This window comes from Rhinoraja longicauda, chromosome 35 (assembly GCF_053455715.1).
Source record: "Rhinoraja longicauda isolate Sanriku21f chromosome 35, sRhiLon1.1, whole genome shotgun sequence".
Lineage (NCBI taxonomy): Eukaryota > Metazoa > Chordata > Chondrichthyes > Rajiformes > Arhynchobatidae > Rhinoraja > Rhinoraja longicauda.
In genome coordinates this window covers 20,688,877-20,710,356 of record NC_135987.1, presented here as the reverse complement: position 1 = coordinate 20,710,356, position 21,480 = coordinate 20,688,877, and the positions used below count along the sequence as shown (strand labels likewise).

The 21,480-nt window shown below is 48.0% G+C and overlaps 1 protein-coding gene across 6 annotated transcripts in view; it reads right to left on the bottom strand.

Moving 5' to 3' along the window:
* Positions 1-21,480, bottom strand: part of camk2g2 (calcium/calmodulin-dependent protein kinase (CaM kinase) II gamma 2) — a 298,181-nt gene that overhangs the window by 89,419 nt on the left and 187,282 nt on the right. For all 6 annotated transcript variants that reach the window (XM_078428653.1, XM_078428654.1, XM_078428656.1 and 3 more), the window contains exons 6-7: positions 16,671-16,743; positions 10,126-10,228 (exon numbers count right to left, since the gene is read on the bottom strand). In XM_078428653.1, the coding sequence (XP_078284779.1) occupies positions 10,126-10,228; positions 16,671-16,743 (176 nt within the window). The remainder of the gene's footprint in view (positions 1-10,125; positions 10,229-16,670; positions 16,744-21,480) is intronic.

The following is a 21,480-nucleotide window of genomic DNA, read 5'->3' as shown; positions in this document are numbered from 1 at the left end:
TGTTGGGATAGTCCCAGCCTCAACTACCTCCTCTGGCAGCTCATTCCATACACCCACCTCTCTTTGTGTGAAAAAGTTACACCTCAGATTCCTATTAAATCTTTTCCCCTTCACCTTTAACCTATGTCCTCTGGTCCTCGGTTCCCCTATTCTGGGCAAGAGACTCTGTGCGTCTACCCGATCCATTCCTCTAGTGTGCTAAAATTCCACGATCTTGGAGGCAAGGGGGATGTGAGGAGTTCAGCAAGGACAAATAAAGTGTCCTCCTGATCTCATTCTAACAAAGTCCCCTGCATCGTTGACCCAGTCACCACAGCAAATCAATAGACAATAGTCAATAGACAATAGGGCAGGAGGAAGCCATTTGGCCCTTCGAGCCAGCACTGCCATTCACCGTGATCATGGCTGATCATCCACAATCAGTACCCCATTCCTGCCTTCTCCCCATATCCCTTGACTCCGCTATCATTAAGAGCTCTATCTAACTCTCTTTTGAAAGCATCCAGGGAATTGGCCTCCACTGCCTTCTGAGGCAGAGTTCCACAGATTCACAACTCTCTGAGTGAAAAAGTTTTTCCTCATCTCCGTTCTAAATGGCCTACCCCTTATTCTTAAACTGTGGCCCTTGGTTCGGGACTCCCCCAACATTGGGAACATGTTTCCTGCCTCTAATGTGTCCAATCCCTTAATAATCTTATATGTTTCAAAAGATCCCCTTTCATCCTTCTAAATGCCAGAGTATACAAGCCCAGGCCTGGGCTTCCACCACCAGTTGACAATCACTATCTAAACGAAATGTCTTGAATCATTGGCTTGTGGCTCAGTGGAAGATTAGAGAAGAAATCATTCATCAGTGCGAGAAATACGCTCAAGATTTTATGGAAATATCTATCTTGTCCATCACATGTAAAAGCCACAAATGCCACAGAGCGAGATGAGAAAGCCATACATCATTCCCTGCCGCGCGATAATCACACTGACGTCCCACAGCTTTAAATGAGCCATTAAAGATTCATTCAACCCAGTTATTATAAGTACAACCAGTGACCCATCAGGTGCATTGTGATTTTGTAATTCCAAGTGACGTATGGGACTGAGGTGCCTGCTAACTACAAATGGGTCACTATTGTAGGTTCCTGGCTGGGAGTAGTGTAGTTTAGTTTAGTTTAGCGATACAGCATGGAAACAGGCCCTTCAGCCCACTGCGTCCACGCTGACCAACGATTACCCGTTCACACTAGTTCTATGTTATCCTATTTTCTCATCCACTCGCTACCCTCTGGGGGCAATTTACAGAGACCAATTAACCTACAAATCCATATGTCATTAGGATGTGGAAACCGGAGCACCTAGAGGAAACGCCCTTGGTCATAGGGAGAGCGTGCAAGCTCCACAGAGACAGTACCCGAGGTTGGGGTCGAACCCACGTCTCTGGCGATATGAGGCGGCAGCTCTACCGCTGCGGCACTGTGCTGCCTTTCTTAATTTTTTCTAACTTTAAAGAGGAAGACAAGCCAACAAAAGTCAACAGTGGAGCAAGATGGAGGATAGAGGGCGATCCTGACAGGGCAGGCAGTAACCAGGCGACACAAGGTGAAAGAATACAGGTCCAGGCAGTGGGCGGTCGATGGTCACACCAGAGTCGGCTGCCTGCCCCTCTTCCGGGCCTATGTCCGTGCCCGCGTGTCCCAGGAGAGGAAACACGCGGTGTCCACACGGTGTCCACGCGGTGTCCACGCGGTGTCCACACGGTGTCCACACGGTGTCCACACGGTGTCCACGCGGTGTCCACGCGGTGTCCACGGGGACTCTGGAGGCCTTCCGTGAACGCCGGTCGCCAAGGGGAGGGGGGGGGGGGGGTCGAGAGCATTGTAGAGAAAAATGCCACTATTGTATTATAATTATTGCCTGCTACAATGTAAGAAAATAACTGCAGATGCTGGTACAAATCGAAGGTATTTATTCACAAAATGCTGGGGTAACTCAGCAGGTCAGGCAGCATCTCAGGAGAGATGGAATGGGTGACATTTCGGGTCAAGACCCTTCTTCAGTCTCCCATTCCTTCTCTCGTGAGATGCTGCCTGACCTGCTGAGTTACTCCAGCATTTTGTGAATAAATACCTTCGCCTGATGCAATGTGACTATTGAACATTTTTGTACCTTCTGGTACACTGTAAAATGCAATTATTGAATAAAGTCCTTGGAAAGAAAAAAAAGGTGAAAGAATAAGGGGTGCTTGTAGTTTAGAGATACAGTGCGGTAACAGGCCGATCCACTGAGTCTGCACCGACCAGTGATCCCCGCACATTAACACTATCCTACACACACACACACACACACACACACACACACACACACACACACACACACACACACACACACACACACACACACACACACACACACACGAGGGACAATTTACTTTTATACCAAGCCAATTAACCTACAAACATGTACGTCTTTGGAGTGTGGGAGAAAACCAATGATCTCGGAGAAAGCACATGCGGTCAAGGGGAGAACGTGCAAACTCCGTACAGACAGCACCCGTAGTGAGGATCAAACACGGGTCCCTGCAGCGGTAAGGCAGTAGCTCTATCGCTGCGCCACCGTGACGCCCTGGTAGATCATTTTAATTTTGCTTTTGTTTTGAGGGGTGTTAAGCACTCTCTGAAGTGTGTTGGGAGTAGGTTTTACAGCAACCTCTGAAGAGGACTTTGTACAAAGGGAACCCCCTCCCCACCATCGAAAGGATCTTTAGGAGGCGCTGCCTTAAATCGGATGACCCCGCTCTGTATTAGGAGGCCGTGTGATCTCCTCAAGATATCAGGTATGCCGAGAGGCTCACTCTGTTCATGGAATGCCAGTTGACTGTGGCTACGTATAAAGCAGCATCTGCAGTTCCATATTTTTATATTTTGAATGCCTGGAGCATTGACTGCTAACTGTTTTAGTTCAGGCATCAAGAATAAAATGTTGGTATTACCATGCGCATTCACAACTCCATGAATGAATATCTAAAGTTAGGCTGAAGGCCTACCTCCATGCTGTAAATTCAGTAACAAAGGGGGCAGATTAAAGTGAAACACTAATTTAATCAATAAATCCCAGGAATACACAATTTGCTATACAGCATTGAGCATTCAGTGCTTTGCACCAAGCCCTTTATCTCCGCTCTAATGATCCATTTCAAGCTAACGCCATCAATAAATGCAATATGTTTAACACGATCAAAGTTGGAAATAAGGGCAATCGCTCACCCATTGCTATGCATCTATGCATAGAGTAACAGCAACCAATAAAACAGCTCAGTAAACACCATCAGGTTGGTAGGTAAGAAGTGCAGGTGTAAATCAAAGATAGACACAGAATTCTGGAGTAACTCAGCGGGACAGGCAGCATCTCTGCAGAGAAGGAATGGGTGACGTTTCGGGTCGAGACCCTTCTTCAGACTCATCCATCCATCACATTGGTGCTTTGTCCTAGAATCTATTACAAATACTCAGCCTTGTGTGAGAATTCTGTACCCTGGAGCTGGTGCACTACAAGGCTGAGAACTATGTTCTGCACTCTATATCTTCCCCTTTGCTCTACCTGTTATACTTGAGTTTGACTTGATTGTATTTATGTATAGTATTATCTGCTCTGTTTGGATAGCATGCAAAACAAAGCTTTTCACTGTACCTCGGTACACATGACAATAATAAATCTAGACCTAAAGAATACCTGGTGATTGCTCCTTAATTTCACTACTTTAACATTATCTCCAACTTCTCTCACCTTCTCTGCAGATACACTTTGGTTTGGGAAGATCTGTGCATTAGACGGCAAGTAATGGATGTAGTAATGGTTGTGGATATAGCTCGGTCCATCACACTGCAGAATCTCCACACCATTGACACCTTCTACACCTCACGCTGCCTTGGGAAGCAGCTGACATAATCAGAGATAGACACAAAATGCTGGAGTAACTCAGCGGGACAGGCAGCATCTCTGGAGGGAAGGTATGGGTGACGTTTCTGGTCAATAGACAATAGGTGCAGGAGTAGGCCATTCGGCCCTTTGAGCAGGCACCACCATTCAATATGATCATGGCTGAACATTCTCAATCAGTACCCCGTTCCTGCCTTCTCCCCATACCCCCTGACTCCGCTATCATTAAGAGCTCTATCTAGCTCTCTCTTGCATGCATTCAGAGAATTGGCCCCCACTGCCTTCTGAGGCAGAGAATTCCACAGATTTACAACTCTCTGACTGAAAAAGTTTTTCCTCATCTCCGTTCTAAATGGCCTACCCCTTACTCTTAAACTGTGGCCCCTGGTTCTGGACTCCCCCAACATTGGGAACATGTTTCCTGCCTCTAACGTGTCCAACCCCCTAATAATCTTATACGTTTCGATAAGATCCCCTCTCATCCTTCTAAATTCCAGTTTATACAAGCCTGGCCGCTCCAGTCTTTCAACATATGACAGTCCCGCCATTCCGGGAATTAACCTAGTAAACCTACGCTGCACGCCCTCAATAGCAAGAATATCCTTCCTCAAATTTGGAGACCAAAACTGCACACAGTACTCCAGGTGCGGTCTCACTAGGGCCCTGTACTACTGCACACAGTACTCCAGGTGCGGTCTCACTAGGGCCCTGTACTACTGCACACAGTACTCCAGATGCGGTCTCACTAGGGCCCTGTACTACTGCACACAGTACTCCAGGTGCGGTCTCACTAGGGCCCTGTACAACTGCACACAGTACTCCAGGTGCGGTCTCACTAGGGCCCTGTACAACTGCACACAGTACTCCAGGTGCGGTCTCACTAGGGCCCTGTACAACTGCACACAGTACTCCAGATGCAGTCTCACTAGGGCCCTGTACAACTGTAGAAGACATAATCATTCCCTCTTTTCCCTGCTCACTTCAGGAGGTTGCAAAAGCCTGAAGGCCCAAACCACCAGATTCAGTAGAAGCTACTTCCCTGCTGTTATCAGGCTTCCAAAGGGTTATCCCACCAGCTAGGGTGTAGTCCCACACTTCCAACCTACCTCATTGCATACATTGGACGTTTTAAACTAAATGTTTACCTGATGACTAGTTTAAATCAATTTAATTAAACTGATCGGAAAGACCTATATTCGTCTGGTGGCTTATCACAAGTCACAAGCATTTCAAGCACTGAGTTACTCTGCAGCGTAGAGTTGCAGAAGAACATTACAGTCTTTGTAAACACGGCAGGATCATAAACAACAGATGGTGGGGGAGAGGGAGGGGCGGCGTGATGTTAGTTGAAACGTCACCTATCCATGTTCTCCACAGATGCTGCCTGACCTGCTGAGTTACTCCAGCACTCTGTGAAACGTCACCTATCCATGTTCTCCACAGGTGCTGACTGACCCGCTGAGTTACTCCAGCAATCTGTGAAACGTCACCTATCCATGTTCTCCAGAGATGCTGCCTGACCCGCTGAGTTACTCCAGCTCTCTGTGTCTATCTTCGGTGACAACTGACTAATTGGGAGTAATTTGATTGCCCAATGTACTGTACAACAGTGGAGCAGGTGTGACACCTGGGGACGAAGCAAGCTTCTTTATTTCCTACACGCTGAATCTTTAACTAGAAGATCGAGTGCAGTATAGCAGTTTACAGGTTGCTGAGTCAACCCGCTACGGGGTGCGAGTTTATGCTTTCAATTTACTTAAGTAGCACTTATCTCCTCCACATTGCTTGCAAACCTGTTAAAATAATTATCTTGTGTTCCAAAAGCTTAACGGGGCATTCAGAGTGAATGCCATTGCTGTGAGACACACAGATGTTGGCCAACACAGCTGGATTTGGACCAAGGATAGACTACAACAGATGACTGTACAGGTCTGGTCTGAAATGATTCAACCACGCATTCACATGATTCCTGACAATATCTTAGTTTAAGGAAGACACAAAAAGTTGGAGTAACTCAGCGGCATCTCTGGAGAGAAGGAATGGGTGACGTTTCATATCGAGACCCTTCTTCAGACTGATATCTTAGTTTAGTTTAGTTTAGAGATACATCGCGGAAACAGGCCCTTCAGCCCACCGAGTCCATGCTGACCAGCCATCCCCTTACACTAACACTATCCGACACACACTAGGGACAATCTACGATTAAACCAAGCCAATTAACCTACAAACCTGCACGTCTTTGGAGTGCGGGAGGAAACCGGAGATCTCTGAGAAAACCCACGCAGGTCACGGGGAGAACGTACAAACTCCGTACAGACAGCACCCATAGTCAGGATCGAACCTGGGTCTCTGGCGCTGTAAGTCAGCAACTCTACCGCTGCGCCACATTATTTTTATAGGGCGGAAAAGAAAGTGTCAACGGCTGATCTGGAGTTACAAGCAGATTGGTAAAGAATAGTTCTGCCTGTCTATCCTATCTATGCCTCATGCAAGTTTATACATGTCTGTCAGGTCTCCCCTCAGCCTCCAACGTTCCAAACAAAGCAATCCAAGTTTGTCCAAACTGTTCTTGTAGCTAATACCACCTACAGCTGGCAGCAATCTGGCAAGCCTCCTCTGCATCCCTTCCAAAGCCTACACATCATGCCTGCAATGTGAGCATGCACACAATATTCCAACTGCAGCCTAACCAAAGTCCTATACAGTTCATAATTTCATCAGTCGTCGGAACAGAATTAGGCCATTCGGCCCATTGGGTCTACTGCCTCATTCAATCATGGCTGATCTATCTTTCCCTCTCAACCCCATTCTCCCGGCTTCTCCCCGTAACCTTTGACACCCACACTGCCACGTAAAGTTCTGCATCGTGACGTCCTGATTCTTAGTTTCCTGACTCTTATTTCTTCCCGACAAATTGCCCAGTCTGACGAAGGGTCTCGACCCGAAACGTCACCCGTTCCTTCTCTCCAGCGATGCTGCCTGTCCCGCTGAGTTACTCCAACATTTTGTGTTTATCTTGCAGTTCCTTCCTACACACATGGCCCATCTTGGGCGTTGGGATTAGGGTGAGGTGCCTTGCAATCAACACTTCAGACCACTGGACTGAGGGAGCTTTCATTGAACCATTAAGGATAGCGGAGTTAGGGGGTATGGGGAGAAGGCAGGAACGGGGTACCGATTGAGAATGATCAGCCATGATCACATTGAATGGCGGTGCTGGCTCGAAGGGCCGAATGGCCTCCTCCTGCACCTATTGTCTATTGCCACCATAGCACTGGTAGTAGCCGACTGCAATGCCCACAGCAGTGATGGGGCAGAAGTGCCCACAACTAAAGCTTCATTAGAACAGAGATCATTGCCCCCAACAGAGCTCACGGGAAAAGGTTACGGCTCAATAGTGTTTCATCCTTAATCAAACGGCTGGCTATAGCTGACAGCACAATTGTGTTTACTCTTGATCAGAGGCTGAGCTCTCTGACCCAGTCTCACGTCTGTTGGGATGACCTTTGCAGTTGACTGGTGGGGTAATTGGATTTGCAATCATCAGGTAGCTTCAGAGTTTGCAGATCAATAAATCAGGCAACTGTTTCAAGCGGCCTGCTCCTAAGAATATCATCTTTAATGTTATCATCAGTACATCGACCGCACATCATTCCCTTGACCCTTCCACTGCCTCTGACTGGATGGACTGCTGGCCTGACATTGAGAACTGGATGGGCAGAAGTTTAGAGTCATCGTCATGGAAACAGCATGGAAACAGACCCTTCAGCCCAACTTGCCCATGCCCACCAACATGCCCCATCTACTCGCGTCCCACCTGCCCACTTTTTGCCCATATTACTCTTAACATTTTCTATACATTACTGTGTATACTTTGATTATGCACTACAGCAGATAATTAAGGAGATGAAGGAGGTTGATGAAGGAAGGGGGGTGGATGTTGTCCAGATGGATTTTAGTGAGGCTTTTGATAAGGTCACTCATGGTAGGCTGATCTGGAAGATGGAGATGTACGGATTCACGGAGACTTGGTCTTACACATTCAGAAATGGCTTATTCATAGAAGACAGAAGGTTGCAGGGGATAGTAGATATTCTGACTGGAGATCAGTGACCAGTGAACTTCCCCAGGGATCTGCACTCAGACCTCTGCAGTTGTGATATATATAAATGACCTGGGCGTAAATGTAGATGGGCTGGTTAGTAAGTTTGCTGACGACACCAACATTGGAGGAGTTGCAGACAGTGAGGAAGGGTGTCAGAAGCCCGTAGTGGGATATAGGTCAGCTGCAGAAATGGGCAGAGAAACGGCAGATGGAGTTTAGCGCGAGCAAGAGAGAGGTGTGGCACACTGGGAGGTTGAATGAAAGGGGAGAGTATACACAGGGTTGCCAACTGTCCGGTATTAGCCGGGACATCCCTCATTTTGGGCTAAATTGGTTTGTCCCGTACAGGACCGCCCTTGTCCCGTATTTGGCCCGCGGTAGGCCGGGACAGTGTAGGCTAACGGAGTGTGTTCGGGGAGCGGGGCCAAGTGTGTTCGCCTAATTGAGGTTGCGTAGCACACGGCCCCGCTCCCCGAACACACTCCGTTGGCCTACGTTGTCCCGGCCTACAGCGGCCCGCGGAGTGTGTTCGCCTGACGGAGGTTGCATAGCAACCTGCCTCCCGGCCCGGGCGGCCGCCATTGGTGGAGCGGGAGCACGTGGCCGCTGGCTGGGTGAGGTCACGTGGGGCGCGGGGCGGTGACGTCACCTTGTCCCGTATTTGGCGGTGAGATAGTTGGCAACCCTAAGTATACAGTTAATGGCAAGACCTTTAACAGCGTTGATGTGCAGAGGGATCTTGGAGTCCAGGCTCATAGGTAACTAAAGGTGGAGGACAAGTAGATAGGGTGGTTAAGAAGGCTTAGGGAACGCTTGCCTTCATTGCTAGGGGCATTGAATATAAGAGTCATGAAGTCATGATGCAGCGCTGGAGGACTTTGGTTAGTCCACATTGTGAGTATTGTACGCAGTCCTGGTTGTCCCATACAGGAACAATTTGGAACTTTGGTGAGGGTGTGGAGGTGGTTTACCGGAACGCTGCCTGGATTAGAGGGTGTCAGCTACAGGGAGAGGTTGGACACACTTGGATCGTTTTCTCTGGAACACCGGAGGTTGCGAGGAGACTTGATAGAAGTATATAAAATCGTGACCGACACAGATAGGGTAGACAGTCAGAACCTTTTTCCCCACGGTGGAAATGCCCAGCACGAGAGGGCATTGTCATAGAGTCATAGAGTCATACAGTGTGGAAACAGCCCTTCGGCCCAACTCGCCCACACCGGCCAACAATGCCCCAGCTACCCTAGTCCCACTTGCCTGTGCTTGGTCCATTTCCCTCCAAACCCGTCCTATCCGTGTACCTGCCCAGCTGTTTCTTAAACAGTGGAGCATTGCTATCAGGTGAGAGGAGGAAAGTTTCATGCAGATGTGTGGAGCTTTTTTTTTACACAGAGAATAGTAGGGGCCTAGAACGCACTGCAAGGGTTGGTGTGGAGACAGATACGATAGTGGCATTGAAGATGCTGTTGGCATGCTGTATAACTCAATGACTCAATAACACTAACTACGATCTACTATAGTCTGTGTCTTTGGTTTCTCTATAGGTTTTTCCATATTATGGTTACCTAGTACCACAATTATTGATTTGCTGTGTTATTGAATTATTATATATTTATCTGTGTGTTATTGCATTTATGGGCCTGTAAGCCGCAGAATTTCATTGTTCCATTGTCCGTACGTACAACAATGAAATAACCTTGACTCTTCTGCGGTTAATCGCACATCAAAGCATCTCGTCAGAAAGAAGAACAGAATGCCCATGCCTGGAGTTAGTGCGCTGCTGGATCCTCGCGGTAAAAGCCCAACGACTCTGAACTGTGCCTCCCGCTAAATGAAGCCTTCAGATGGTGATTTACTTGCTCATTTTCTGACCTTAGATCTTTGCTGGACTCGTGAGTGTACAACCCATCCTGTGCTTTATTGACCATTCAGTAAATTGGGATCTTTTAATGGACTTAATAATCTGCAGGCTCAATCGACCCAATAAAAGTGATGGGTTGGATCAGCACCCTGACACAATAACCTTGAAACGTGCCCCGATCAGTCTCACATACTGTTGTAAGAAATCACAAAGTAATTCAGGGACTTACCAAACCATGCCTGCTGGTCTCCTTGCACTTCGATAGCCAGTCCAAAGTCAGCCAGCTTCACAGCTGCATTTTTACATTTACTTGCAAGCAGCAAGTTCTCTGGCTTTGGGAGTGAGAAACCAACATGATTAGTGGGAGCAATCAGAGAGGTGAACAATGACAAAGCAACAATGACAAAGCAAACAACACACAATGTAGGAACTGTAAGTGATTGTCACTCAGTAACTTTCCTTTATCAGTTCACAGGTTCTAGGAGCAGACTTAGACTATTCGGCCCATCAAGTCTACTCTGCCATTCAATCGTATCTTTCCCTCTCAACCCCATTCTCCTGCCTTCTCCCCATAACCCCTGACACCCGTACTAATCAAGATCCTATCAATCCTCTCCAGCGTGTTTAAATGACTACCGACCGGTGGCCCTCACCTCGGTTGTCATGAAATGCTTTGAGAGGCTAGTCAAGAAGCACATCTGCGCCCTCCTTCCTCGCAACATGGACCCACTACAGTTCGCATACCGTCCGAACAGGTCCACGGATGATGCGGTCTCCCAGGTTCTACACACCGCTCTCTCTCATCTGGACAGCCAGGGGGGCTATGTGAGGATGCTGTTCATTGACTTTAGTTCAGCATTCAACACAATAGTCCCCAGCAGACTGGTTGAGAAGCTGCTGGAACTGGGGCTTAGCACCCCTCTGCGTGCCTGGGTCCTGGACTTTCTCACTGCCAGGTCCCAAGTGGTCAGGATGGGGGAACATACATCTAGCTCCCTCACCCTGAACATAGGATCCCCCCAGGGCTGCGTCCTTAGCCCCCTACTGTACTCCCTGTACACACATGACTGTGGGGCCAGGTTCAGCTCAAACTCCATCATCAAGTTTGCTGATGACACTGTGGTGGTGGGCCGGATCTCCAACAACGATGAGAAGGCCTACCGGGAGGAGGTGGCTGATCTGGCACTCTGGTGTCAGGACAATAGCCTCCTCTTGAATGTCACTAAAACAAAGGAGCTGATTGTGGACTTCAGAAGGGCTAAACATCCAAGGACGTACACGCCACTCGAGATAAATGGGTCTATTGTGGATAGGGTGAGCAGTTTCAAATACTTGGGAGTCCGCATCGCAGAGGATCTGACGTGGGCAACGCACATTGCCGCACTGGTGGGTAAGGCTAAGCAGCGCCTTTACCACCTTAGACAACTGAGGAAATTCAGAGTGTCGCTGAGGATCCTTCATTGCTTCTACTCTGGGGCTGTAGAGAGCATCCTGTCCGGCAACATTACAGTCTGGTTTGGGAACAGCTCTGCCCAGGACAGGAAGGCCCTGCAGAGCGTAGTGCGTTCGGCGGAACGCACCATGGGAACTACACTCGTCCCCCTGCAGGACCTATACATCAGGAGGTGCAGATCCAGAGCAAGCAAGATCATGAGGGACCCCTGCCACCCCAGTAACGGACTGTTCCAGATGCTACGATCAGGCAAACGCCTCCGCTGTCACGCTGTGAAAACGGAGAGGATGAGACGGAGCTTCTTCCCACAGGCCATCAGGACTGTCAACTTTTATAACCCCAGAGACTAAATTTTTGTCGACACTTTTTGTGCTATGTTTAGTAACTTATTAACTTTATTTATATGCTGTAACTGTAATTCTATTTGTGCACAACCCGCAGGCATTGCCACTTTCATTTCACTGCACATCGAGTATGTGTATGTGACAAATAAATTTGACTTGACTTGATCTCAGCTTCTAACACCTCAGACCTTGTTACCATCAGCAAGCAAAGTTTGCCGTCCTGATTTCGTGCACGGCTTGTAATCATCTGACCTCATGTAGGGAAATTGTGGTTCACTGCAAACTATCACACTGTAAATCTTGGGTATTTATTCACAAAATGCTGGAGTAACTCAGCAGGTCTGGCAGCATCTCAGGAGAGAAGAAATGGGTGACATTTCGGGTCGAGACCCTTCTTTCTATCAAATACCTTTGATTTGTACCAGCATCTGCAGTTATTTTCTTACACTGTAAATCTTAGTCAATGAATCAAATACACATGCAGGCTTGCTCAAAGCTTATCCTCTGAAACAGCAAATAGGCAGTGTAGATTGCTTTGGTTGAACCTAGCAGTTTACACCCCAGTGGTATGCATATTGATTTCTCTAACTTCAAGTAACCCTTGCTCTCCCCCCCTCCCCCATCCCAGTTCTCCGACTAGTTTCACTGTCCTCCTGATTAATGCTACTGTTTGAATGCCTGGTTGTCACCTTCACCTCAGCTAACAATGAATCATGCTACAATTCCTTGATCATCGCCTCGCCTGCTTTGATCTGTTGTTTTCACACCTTACCCGTCCATATCTCTAGTTTCCCTCTCCCCTGACTCCCAGTCTGAAGAAGGGTCTCGACCCAAACCGTCACCTATTCCTCTTCTCCAGAGATGCTGCCTGTCCCACTGAGTTACTCCAGCTTTTTGTGTCTATCTCCACCTCAAGGCTTCAGGTCACAGCTCAGTCACGACTTCCCATTTGCCCAGGAATGAGAGCTATTTCTTTGAAGGTTAGAAATATCAAAGATACTAGAAGAACAAGATGGACCACTCCATTGAAATCGCCTATACTGAAGTGTGGTTCGCAAAGGAGTGTAACGTCTGCCATTTTAGTAGGCAAACCTGCCGTTCGCTCTGCCTCTCGCAGTGTAATCAGTGTTTTGGGGGAACAGTATGTGTGATGATACCATTAAAATGCAGAATATATCTCATCTATCAATTCACAGTTTTTTGTTACTTTTCTTTTAAAATGTTTCTGCAAGTTTCTGCCTACTAAAATGGCGCCGTGACCTACTACGGTTTTTAGGGTCGAGTGGTCTATCTTGTTCCGCCATTGGTGGAGAGCGGGAGCATGTGGCCGCTGGCTGGGTGAGGTCACGTGGGGCGCGGTGCGGTGACGTCACCCTTTGTCCCGTATTTGGGAGCGAGGAAGTTGGCAACCCTACTAATACGGGTCAAGGGCGGTCCCTTGCAGGACAAACTAATTTAGCCCAAAATACGGGATGTCCCGGCTAATACGGGATAGTTGGCAACCTTACGTAGATGCCACCAGTCCCAATATGCTTGCACTAATTTTGTGAATTCCGGATCGCAGGGGCGGGTTTGGTACACGTGGAAGAGGGTGCTGAGGAAATTCACCGGCATGGAGTGTGGGTTGGAGAGTTTTTTTCTGTGAGATACTGGATAGGCTGGGTTTGCTTTCTTAGAAGTGTAGGAAGCTGAGAAGGGATCCTGACTGAGGCACACAAACTGTTAAGAGCGTTGGTGGAGCAGATAGTGAGAACCCTTTCTCCTGAGCTGGGGTGTCCATGACAAGAAGACATGTTTAGTTTAGTTTAGTTTTAGAGTTGCAGCGCGGAAACAGGCCCTTCGGCCCATAGAGTCCTCGCTGACCAGCGATCCCCGCACACTAACACCTTCTTACACACACCAGGGACAATCTACATTTCACAATTTTACCAAAGCCAATTAGGCATGTGCAAGCCTTGCAGTGACGTCACCTTGTCCTGTATTTGGGAGTAAGGAAGTTGGCAACCCGACACCTAAATGTGATGTATACATTTCTATATCTTCCAATATGAAAAGTAATATTATAAGGAATTTTATTAAACTTACAAACCTGTACGTCTTTGGAGTGTGGCAGGGAACCGGAGCACCCGGAGAAAACCCAGGCAGGTCACGGGGAGAACGTACAAACTCCGTACGGACAGCACCCGTAGTCAGGATCGAACCCAGGTCTCTGGCGCTGTGAGGCAGCAACTCTACCGCTGCGCCAAAGTGCCGGCCAGTTTAAGGTAAGGGCTTGGAAATTGTGAATGGAAGAGGATGAATTGTGTCCACGCAGGGAGAATCTGGAACATGCTGCTCGTCGTTCTGCCGACTGGACAGCACGCAACAAAAGCTTTTCACTGTACGTCTGTACACGTGACAATAAACTAAACTGAGAGGGTGGTGGACACAGAGACCTTTGAGAATTATTTAGACTAGCTCAGGAATTATAAATGCAGGCAGAGAGATGGGAAATGGGATGATCAGAATGACATGGATATGGTGGGCCGAATGGTCTAGTTCCGTGCTGCAATTACTGCGGCACGGTGGCGCAGCGGTAGAGTTGCCGCCTTACAGCGAATGCAGCGCCAGAGACCCGGGTTCCATCCCGACTACGGGTGCTGTCTGTACGGAGTTTGTACGTTCTCCCCGTGACCTGCGTGGGTTTTCTCCAAGATCTTCTTCAGTTTCCCCCCCACACTCCAAAGACGTACAGGTATGTAAGTTAATTGGCTTGGTAAATGTAAAAAATGTCCTTAGAGTGCGTAGGATAGTGTTAATGTGCGGGGATCGCTGGTCGGCACGGACCCGGTGGGCCGAAGGGCCTGTTTCCGCGCTGTATCTCTAAACTAAACTAAACACTCTATATCCCTCTTGACCAAGAGTGCTGTAGTAATAATATGCAGAGTAATTTTCCCAATGTCCCTAAAGATTCACAGCAACTGGGCCTCAAAAGATGAAAGGGATGGGACACAAAAGGACATCAATGACATTGAACGCTCCAGCATCACGCACAGCAGACGCACACATCCATGTACTCATTTCCTATCTTCCAGCTAAATAACCTAATTATAACTACAAATAACTGAGGTGCTTTGAAGTGTTCTCCGTTAACTAATGGGTTTCTAGAAATTTTATATTCCTTTCCTTTTTTTCTTCTGTGCGTAGACAAAATATGTTTGTGCCAACAGCTCTGTGGTGTTTGAGACATGTTCAATACTCCGTACGGAGTTTGTACGTTCCCCCCTGACCTGCATGGGTTTTCTCCGGGTGCTCCGGTTCCATGTCACACTCCAAAGACGTGCAGGTTTGTAAGTTGAATAAAATCCCTTTGAGACATGTTCAATACTTCTAAACTCAGCTTAGTTTATTGGCTTCTGGACAAGTGATCCCAGGTGCAAGGGCCACTATTCTCCTTTTATGTGAAGATTTAAACCAAGAAAGTAATCTTGTTTGATGCAGCCTGCTTGCAACTACCTTGGAAGCACATGGATTGTTTCGTTGGCAACTATGCTACGTCCTGTACGTGCACCAACACAGACACTAAATGGAGAAGTGGGCGATCTGTGCTTTAGGTGCTGGTTTAGCTTTAATTTGGTTGCGAGATGCAACTTGGAAAGAGGCTCGTCGGCCCACCGAGTCCATGCCGACCATCAATCAGCCCTTCACACTAGTTCTATCTTATCCACTTCCTCATCCACTAGAGGCAATAAACAGAGGGCCAATTATCCTACAAACCCGCACGCCTTTGGGATGTGGGAGAAACCGGAGCGCCCGGTGAGAACCCACAAAGAGTCACAGGAGAACGTGCAAACACCACACAGACAGCACCCGGTATCGGGATCGAACCGGGTTCTCTGGCAACCCGGGTCTCTCGTACTGTGGGTCAGCAGCTCTACCAGCTGTGCTGATTGCTGCCTTACAGCCAATGCAGCGCCGGAGACCCTGGTTCGATCCCGACTACGGGCGCTGTACTGTACGGAGTTTGTACGTTCTCCCCGTGACCTGCGTGGGTTTTCTCCGAGATCTTCGATTTCCTTCCACACTCCAAAGACGTGCAGGTATGTAGGTTAATTGGCTTGGTAAATGTAGAAATTGTCCCTAGTGGGTGTAGGATAGTGTTAGTGTGCGGGGATCGCTGGTCGGCGCGGACCCGGTGGGCCGATAGGGCCTGTTTCCGTGCTGTATCTCTAAACTCATACACTAAACTCAAACTCACTGTGCCAACGCAGTCCATCGTGTGTGGGCTGGCCAGTGCTCTGGAAGATAAACCTTCTACAAAAAACAGCAAAAAACAGAACTGACGGAAGGCACCTCATGTCCGACAAAATACTAGGATTAGGGGTCATTCAGTGTACTTGAATTAATAGGTAGCTGTGTATATATTTAATTACCCTACCATTAATCCATGTATCAGCACTTGAAAGCATCTCAGAATTTGTTAATTGATTGTAATGGAGCTTGGAGCTTGGTTATAATTCATTTTGCAGCCGTGTAAATCTAGCAAACTTAATTATCGCAGAGAATATGTAGTCCACAATATACATAACAAATAACATATCAATTGTCGTCCACACCATCAGCACTGTAGTCTGATAGTGCAAATTGGTCGGAATCTTGGAGTAATTAATTTCAAAGGTGTGGGATATGTCCCAAATTAAATAAGAGACTGGAAAGCAAGCTCTTCGCTCTTGGTCAGGTGCTGCTATGATGGTAAAGCGCATGTAAGGATCAGAAAACACATAACATGATAGTTGTCAGTGCAATCCAAGATCAGAGGGAGAGATGGGTGACAGGGTACAGAACAGGTACCCTGGTAGGTTAACGTCAGCTCCCGGTCATTGGAGCAGTACCTGCACTGGGACTTGCTAGTGCTTAACAGTACGAGGCAAGAGGCAACAGCCAAGGGCCACACTGTGAGACCGATTCATCCTGATGCCCGCGATCGCAAATACTGACCTTGAGGTCTCTGTGCACAATGTCATGTTGATGAATGTGGTTCACGCTCTCTAGAATCTGATGAATACACTGACTGTAAAACAAAATGGAAGAGAGGAGAGAGGGGGAGAGGGAGAGAGGGGGAGAGGAGAGAGGGGGAGAGGAGAGAGGGGGAGAGGAGAGGAGGAGAGGAAGGGAGAGAGAAGGGGAGAGGAGAGAGGGGGAGAGGAGGGAAGGGGAGAGGAGAGAGGGGGAGAGGAGAGAGGGGGAGAGGAGAGAGGGGGAGAGGATAGAGGGGGAGAGGAGAGAGGGGGAGAGGAGAGAGGGGGAGAGGAGAGAGGGGGAGAGGAGAGAGGGGGAGAGGAGAGAGGGGGAGAGGAGAAAAGGGAGAGGAGAGAGAAGGGGAGAGGAGAGTGGGGGAGAGGAGAGAGGGGGAGAGGAGAGAGAAGGGGAGAGGAGAGTGGGGGAGAGGAGAGAGGGGGAGAGGAGAGAGGGGGAGAGGGAGAGAGGGGGAGAGGAGAGAGGGGAAGAGGAGAAAAGGGAGAGGAGAGAGGGGGAGAGGAGAGGAGGAGAGGAAGGGAGAGAGAAGGGGAGAGGAGAGAGGGGGAGAGGAGGGAAGGGGCGAGGAGAGAGGGGGAGAGGAGAGAGGGGGAGAGGAGAGAGAAGGGGAGAGGAGAGTGGGGGAGAGGAGAGAGGGGGAGAGGAGAGAAGAGGAGAGGAAGGGAGAGAGAGAAGGGGAGAGGAGAGAGGGGGAGAGGAGAGAGGGGGAGGAGAGAGTGGGAGAGGAGAGAGTGGGAGAGGAGAGAGGGGGAGAGGGAGGGAAGGGGGGGAGGGTGGAGAAATGGGTGAGGGTCGAGAGGAAGAAGAAACATCAGATTGTGTGAATGCCAAGGTGGTGTAAAAACAACAAGCAGTCACAGTGTAAGGAACAGTACCCATGGTTCCAGGGTAGCAGGATAACAAGGGCATCTGGTGTACATAAATCTGAACAAACGCACAGAGATCCAGCCAATGGAATAATGACAAATCAACTGTGCTATTATAGGATTCCTGCAGAATTATTCATCCTCATTTATCAACACCACGCTGCCACCAGTCAGTGATCGACGGCAGGTAAATGCTTCTGTCCAAACTTGTTTCAGCTTTGCTAATACAATCCCACTGTTCCAATAAAATAAAATTTTCTGCAATGATCATATCATATCATATCATATCATATTATATATATACAGCGCGGAAACAGGCCTTTTCGGCCCACCAAGTCCGCGCCGCCCAGCGATCCCCGCACACTAACACTATCCTACACCCACTAGGGACAATTTTTACATTTGCCCAGCCAATTAACCTACAAACCTGTACGTCTTTGGAGTGTGGGAGGAAACCGACGATCTCGGAGAAAACCCACACAGGTCACGGGGAGAACGTACAAACTCCTTACAGTACAGCACCCGTAGTCAGGATCGAACCTGAGTCTCCGGCGCTGCATTCGCTGTAAAGCAGCAACTCTACCGCTGCGCTACCGTGCCGCCCAGTATTTTTCTGTGATGTATCTCACTGGATAGCTCACACCCATTCAGTTAGCATTGACTGGCCTGTTAATCTACACAAAGAACAAAATCATTGTTTTGTTGCAGTGTAGAGATACCTTGTTGAAGCAGGCCCTTTAGCCCACCATCCATTCCAACAATCACCCATTCACACTAGATCTAAGGTATCACAAAATGCTGGAGTAACTCAGCAGGTCAGGCAGCATCTAGGAGAGAGGGAATGGGTGATGTTTTGGGTCGAGACCCTTCTTCAGTGAAGGCAGTGGAGGCCAATTCTCTGAATGCATTCAAGAGAGAGGTGGATAGAGCTCTTAAGGATAGCGGAGTCAGGGGGTATGGGGAGAAGGCAGGAACGGGGTACTGATTGAGAATGATCAGCCATGATCACATTGAATGGCGGTGCTGCTCGAAGGGCCGAATGGCCTCCTCCTGCACCTATTGTCTATTGTCTATTACCCATTCCCTCTCTCCTAGATGCTGCCTGACCTGCTGAGTTACTCCAGCATTTTGTGATACCTTCGATTTGTACCAGCATCTGCAGTTATTTTCCTACACACGAGTTCTGTTATCCCACTCTCACATCTTACACACTAGGTCAATTAACCTACCAACCTGCATGCCTTTGGGATGTGGGAGGAAACAGGAGCACCTGGAGAAAACCCACGTGGTCAGCGGAGAACATGCAAACTCCACACAGACAGCACCTGCAGTCAGGATCGAACCCGGATCTCCGGCACCGTGGGGCAGCAGCTCTACCACTGCACCACTCTCGACTCTTAATAGCTTGGGCTGCCTCTTCTTGACTGGCGAAAAGCCTGAGTTTGTGAGAGTTCAAATATTCATAGGGACTAGAGTCCTGTTGAACTTTGTACGGTGAGAGTACCAAGAATTTCACCACGGAACACTCAGCTTGTCATCAGCCACAACCTAAATGGCAATGAAAAGCCCCCTCTGGCACTTGGACAAAAGGTATTAGGTTTTGACAAGAGTTCTGGACTCCAGGGATCTCTCTAGCTGTCCAACCATCAATTCACATTGAATCTGATTTCAAGCTCTGTCGCCTCAGAACACGTTTTCACCTGTAATCCCAATAAAAGAACACTTTCGACACTTCTTTCAGGTCATTTGTTTCAGGGCTCCAAGGATAAGCCTTTGGGCCTGGATAACTTTCCAATTGGGCAGCCAATACACACTTCTGGAAGCTGGTAGATAATAGAGCACAGGAACAGGCCCTTCAGCTCACTGTGCCTGTGCCAATCATGGTGCCAAGACCACCTCTGCTGTTGTCATGAGACCTCTGTGGTAATGAGGCTTATCAATGAGGCCAGTCACACATCCTCCCAATGTCCCCACAGCAACTCTAATGGGTGACAAAGTTACCCATCATCTTCCACCCACCAGCTCTGCCTGATAACAGTTGGCATGGACCCAATGGGTTGGAAGATCCCCAAGTGGAATATAACTTGCTGTTCCTCCAGTTCCAAAGGGAGGGAGTTTCCACATTCTTACCACTCTCCAGAGTTCTCTGCTACTTTTAGATTTATGCTCCTGATTCACGGAAGCCCACATGGCCTGAGGTAGACCCTTGCATCTTTCCGTTCACCCGCACAGATGATGGCACCTTTGGTTTCTTGTGGAGTGGCCCAGATGCAAGTGATTGGACTCAGGAATTGGACTCAACTCAGAAAAACGGATTGAGCTGGAATTTAATTGAGATTTGGCCGGATGATAAACGAAGAATGGACACAAATGCCAGGACTTTAGAACTCTTACAAAGGCTCCTTTCAGAAATCTGGTTTATAGAAGTTTCCAGTTCACCCAGCAGAATGATTGACTGCTATATTCAAGTTCACTGGAAGTGACTTTTGTGCCAAACCATGTAAGTATTTGAACAAGGAGGAAGCTCCCTTTGACAGGAGAGCCATCTATTTCTCCCTGCTGCTTCATGCCAACAGCTTCTTGTGCCATCCCAAAGAACTGGACACAAATAAGTTGCCATTCCATTGTGGCACAGAGGAAGTTCCATGCCCTCTGAGTTGCCATCTTTCTCATGAGACATTGAACAGAAACTGGTCTGCTCACTCTGGTGGCTATAACAATCCTGCTCTGCAGGAGGAGGAGAGAGACTTTATCTCCAATGCTACGTCTCTAAACTGAACAAATCAGACACCCATTTACAAAATTCACCCCCTTGCTTTCAAATCCCTCCACACTCGCGACACTCTCTGCGTTTGTCGTTCCCTGCAACTCTTCAACATCTCGACACGTAGAAACTTCCAGCTTCCTGATCATCTGTTTTCATCACTCCGTGCAACACCTAAAGTCATCAGATCCCGACGTTTCAGAATGCCCAGCCTAAACCACCCCAGCTCTCGTTCTTCCCTTTCGGAGATTCTGGTGAAATTTATCTCCTTGACAAGACTTTTACTTGTCAACCATGTTACCTCCTCATCAGATTGGGCCATTTTTCCTTTAATAATCCTCCAATGAAACATTTTGCGATCTTTATTACGTTAAGGGTGCTAGTGGAAATTGCTGTTGGTTTGTTGTTGAAGCAGTAAAACATTTGTCTCATTCCTTGCATGCAGCACAGGATTCGATTGGCGTGCCTTCAAATAAACTTGTCAAGAAGATTTCCCTTTAGATATTAAGAGCCAAACCTTATGTGGCGTTTGGATCCATGCTGGTGGGATTCTGTCCCACTCATGTGCAAGTAGGATCTACTTAATGGAAGCTGGTTGGGAACTGTTTTCAGGCTTTGAAAATGCAATTTAGCCAGAACTCAGCAGATGGAGCTTCACTCTCCGGAGATGGGAGGTAGGAGCTGGAGAAACATCCATTCCCAACGTGGTCCCAGTCACGTGCACTGAGCCCCCAGGAGATCGAGGCAGGATGGTTAGTGGCAACCAGAAATCGCCAGCTTTAGTTTAGTTTAGTTTAGAGTTACAGGCCCTTTGGCCCACCATGTCCGTGCCGAATGGGAATCACAATGTCACCCATTCCTTCTATCCCGTGGAGTTACTGCGGCATTTTGTGCCCACTCCATACACTTGTTCTTTTCTACACACTAGGTTCAGACTGAAAACTTGAAACACCACCTGTCCATTCTTTCCACAATGCCCATCTATGCTAGTACCTTTATTCAAATTCAAATTCAAATTGCTTTTATTGTCATTCAAAAATAGATTTGAATGAAATTGTCGTTACTATGCAGTCATAAACAATAAAGAGCACAAGACACACAATTACTGTTTAACACAGACAACCATCACAGTGATTCCTCC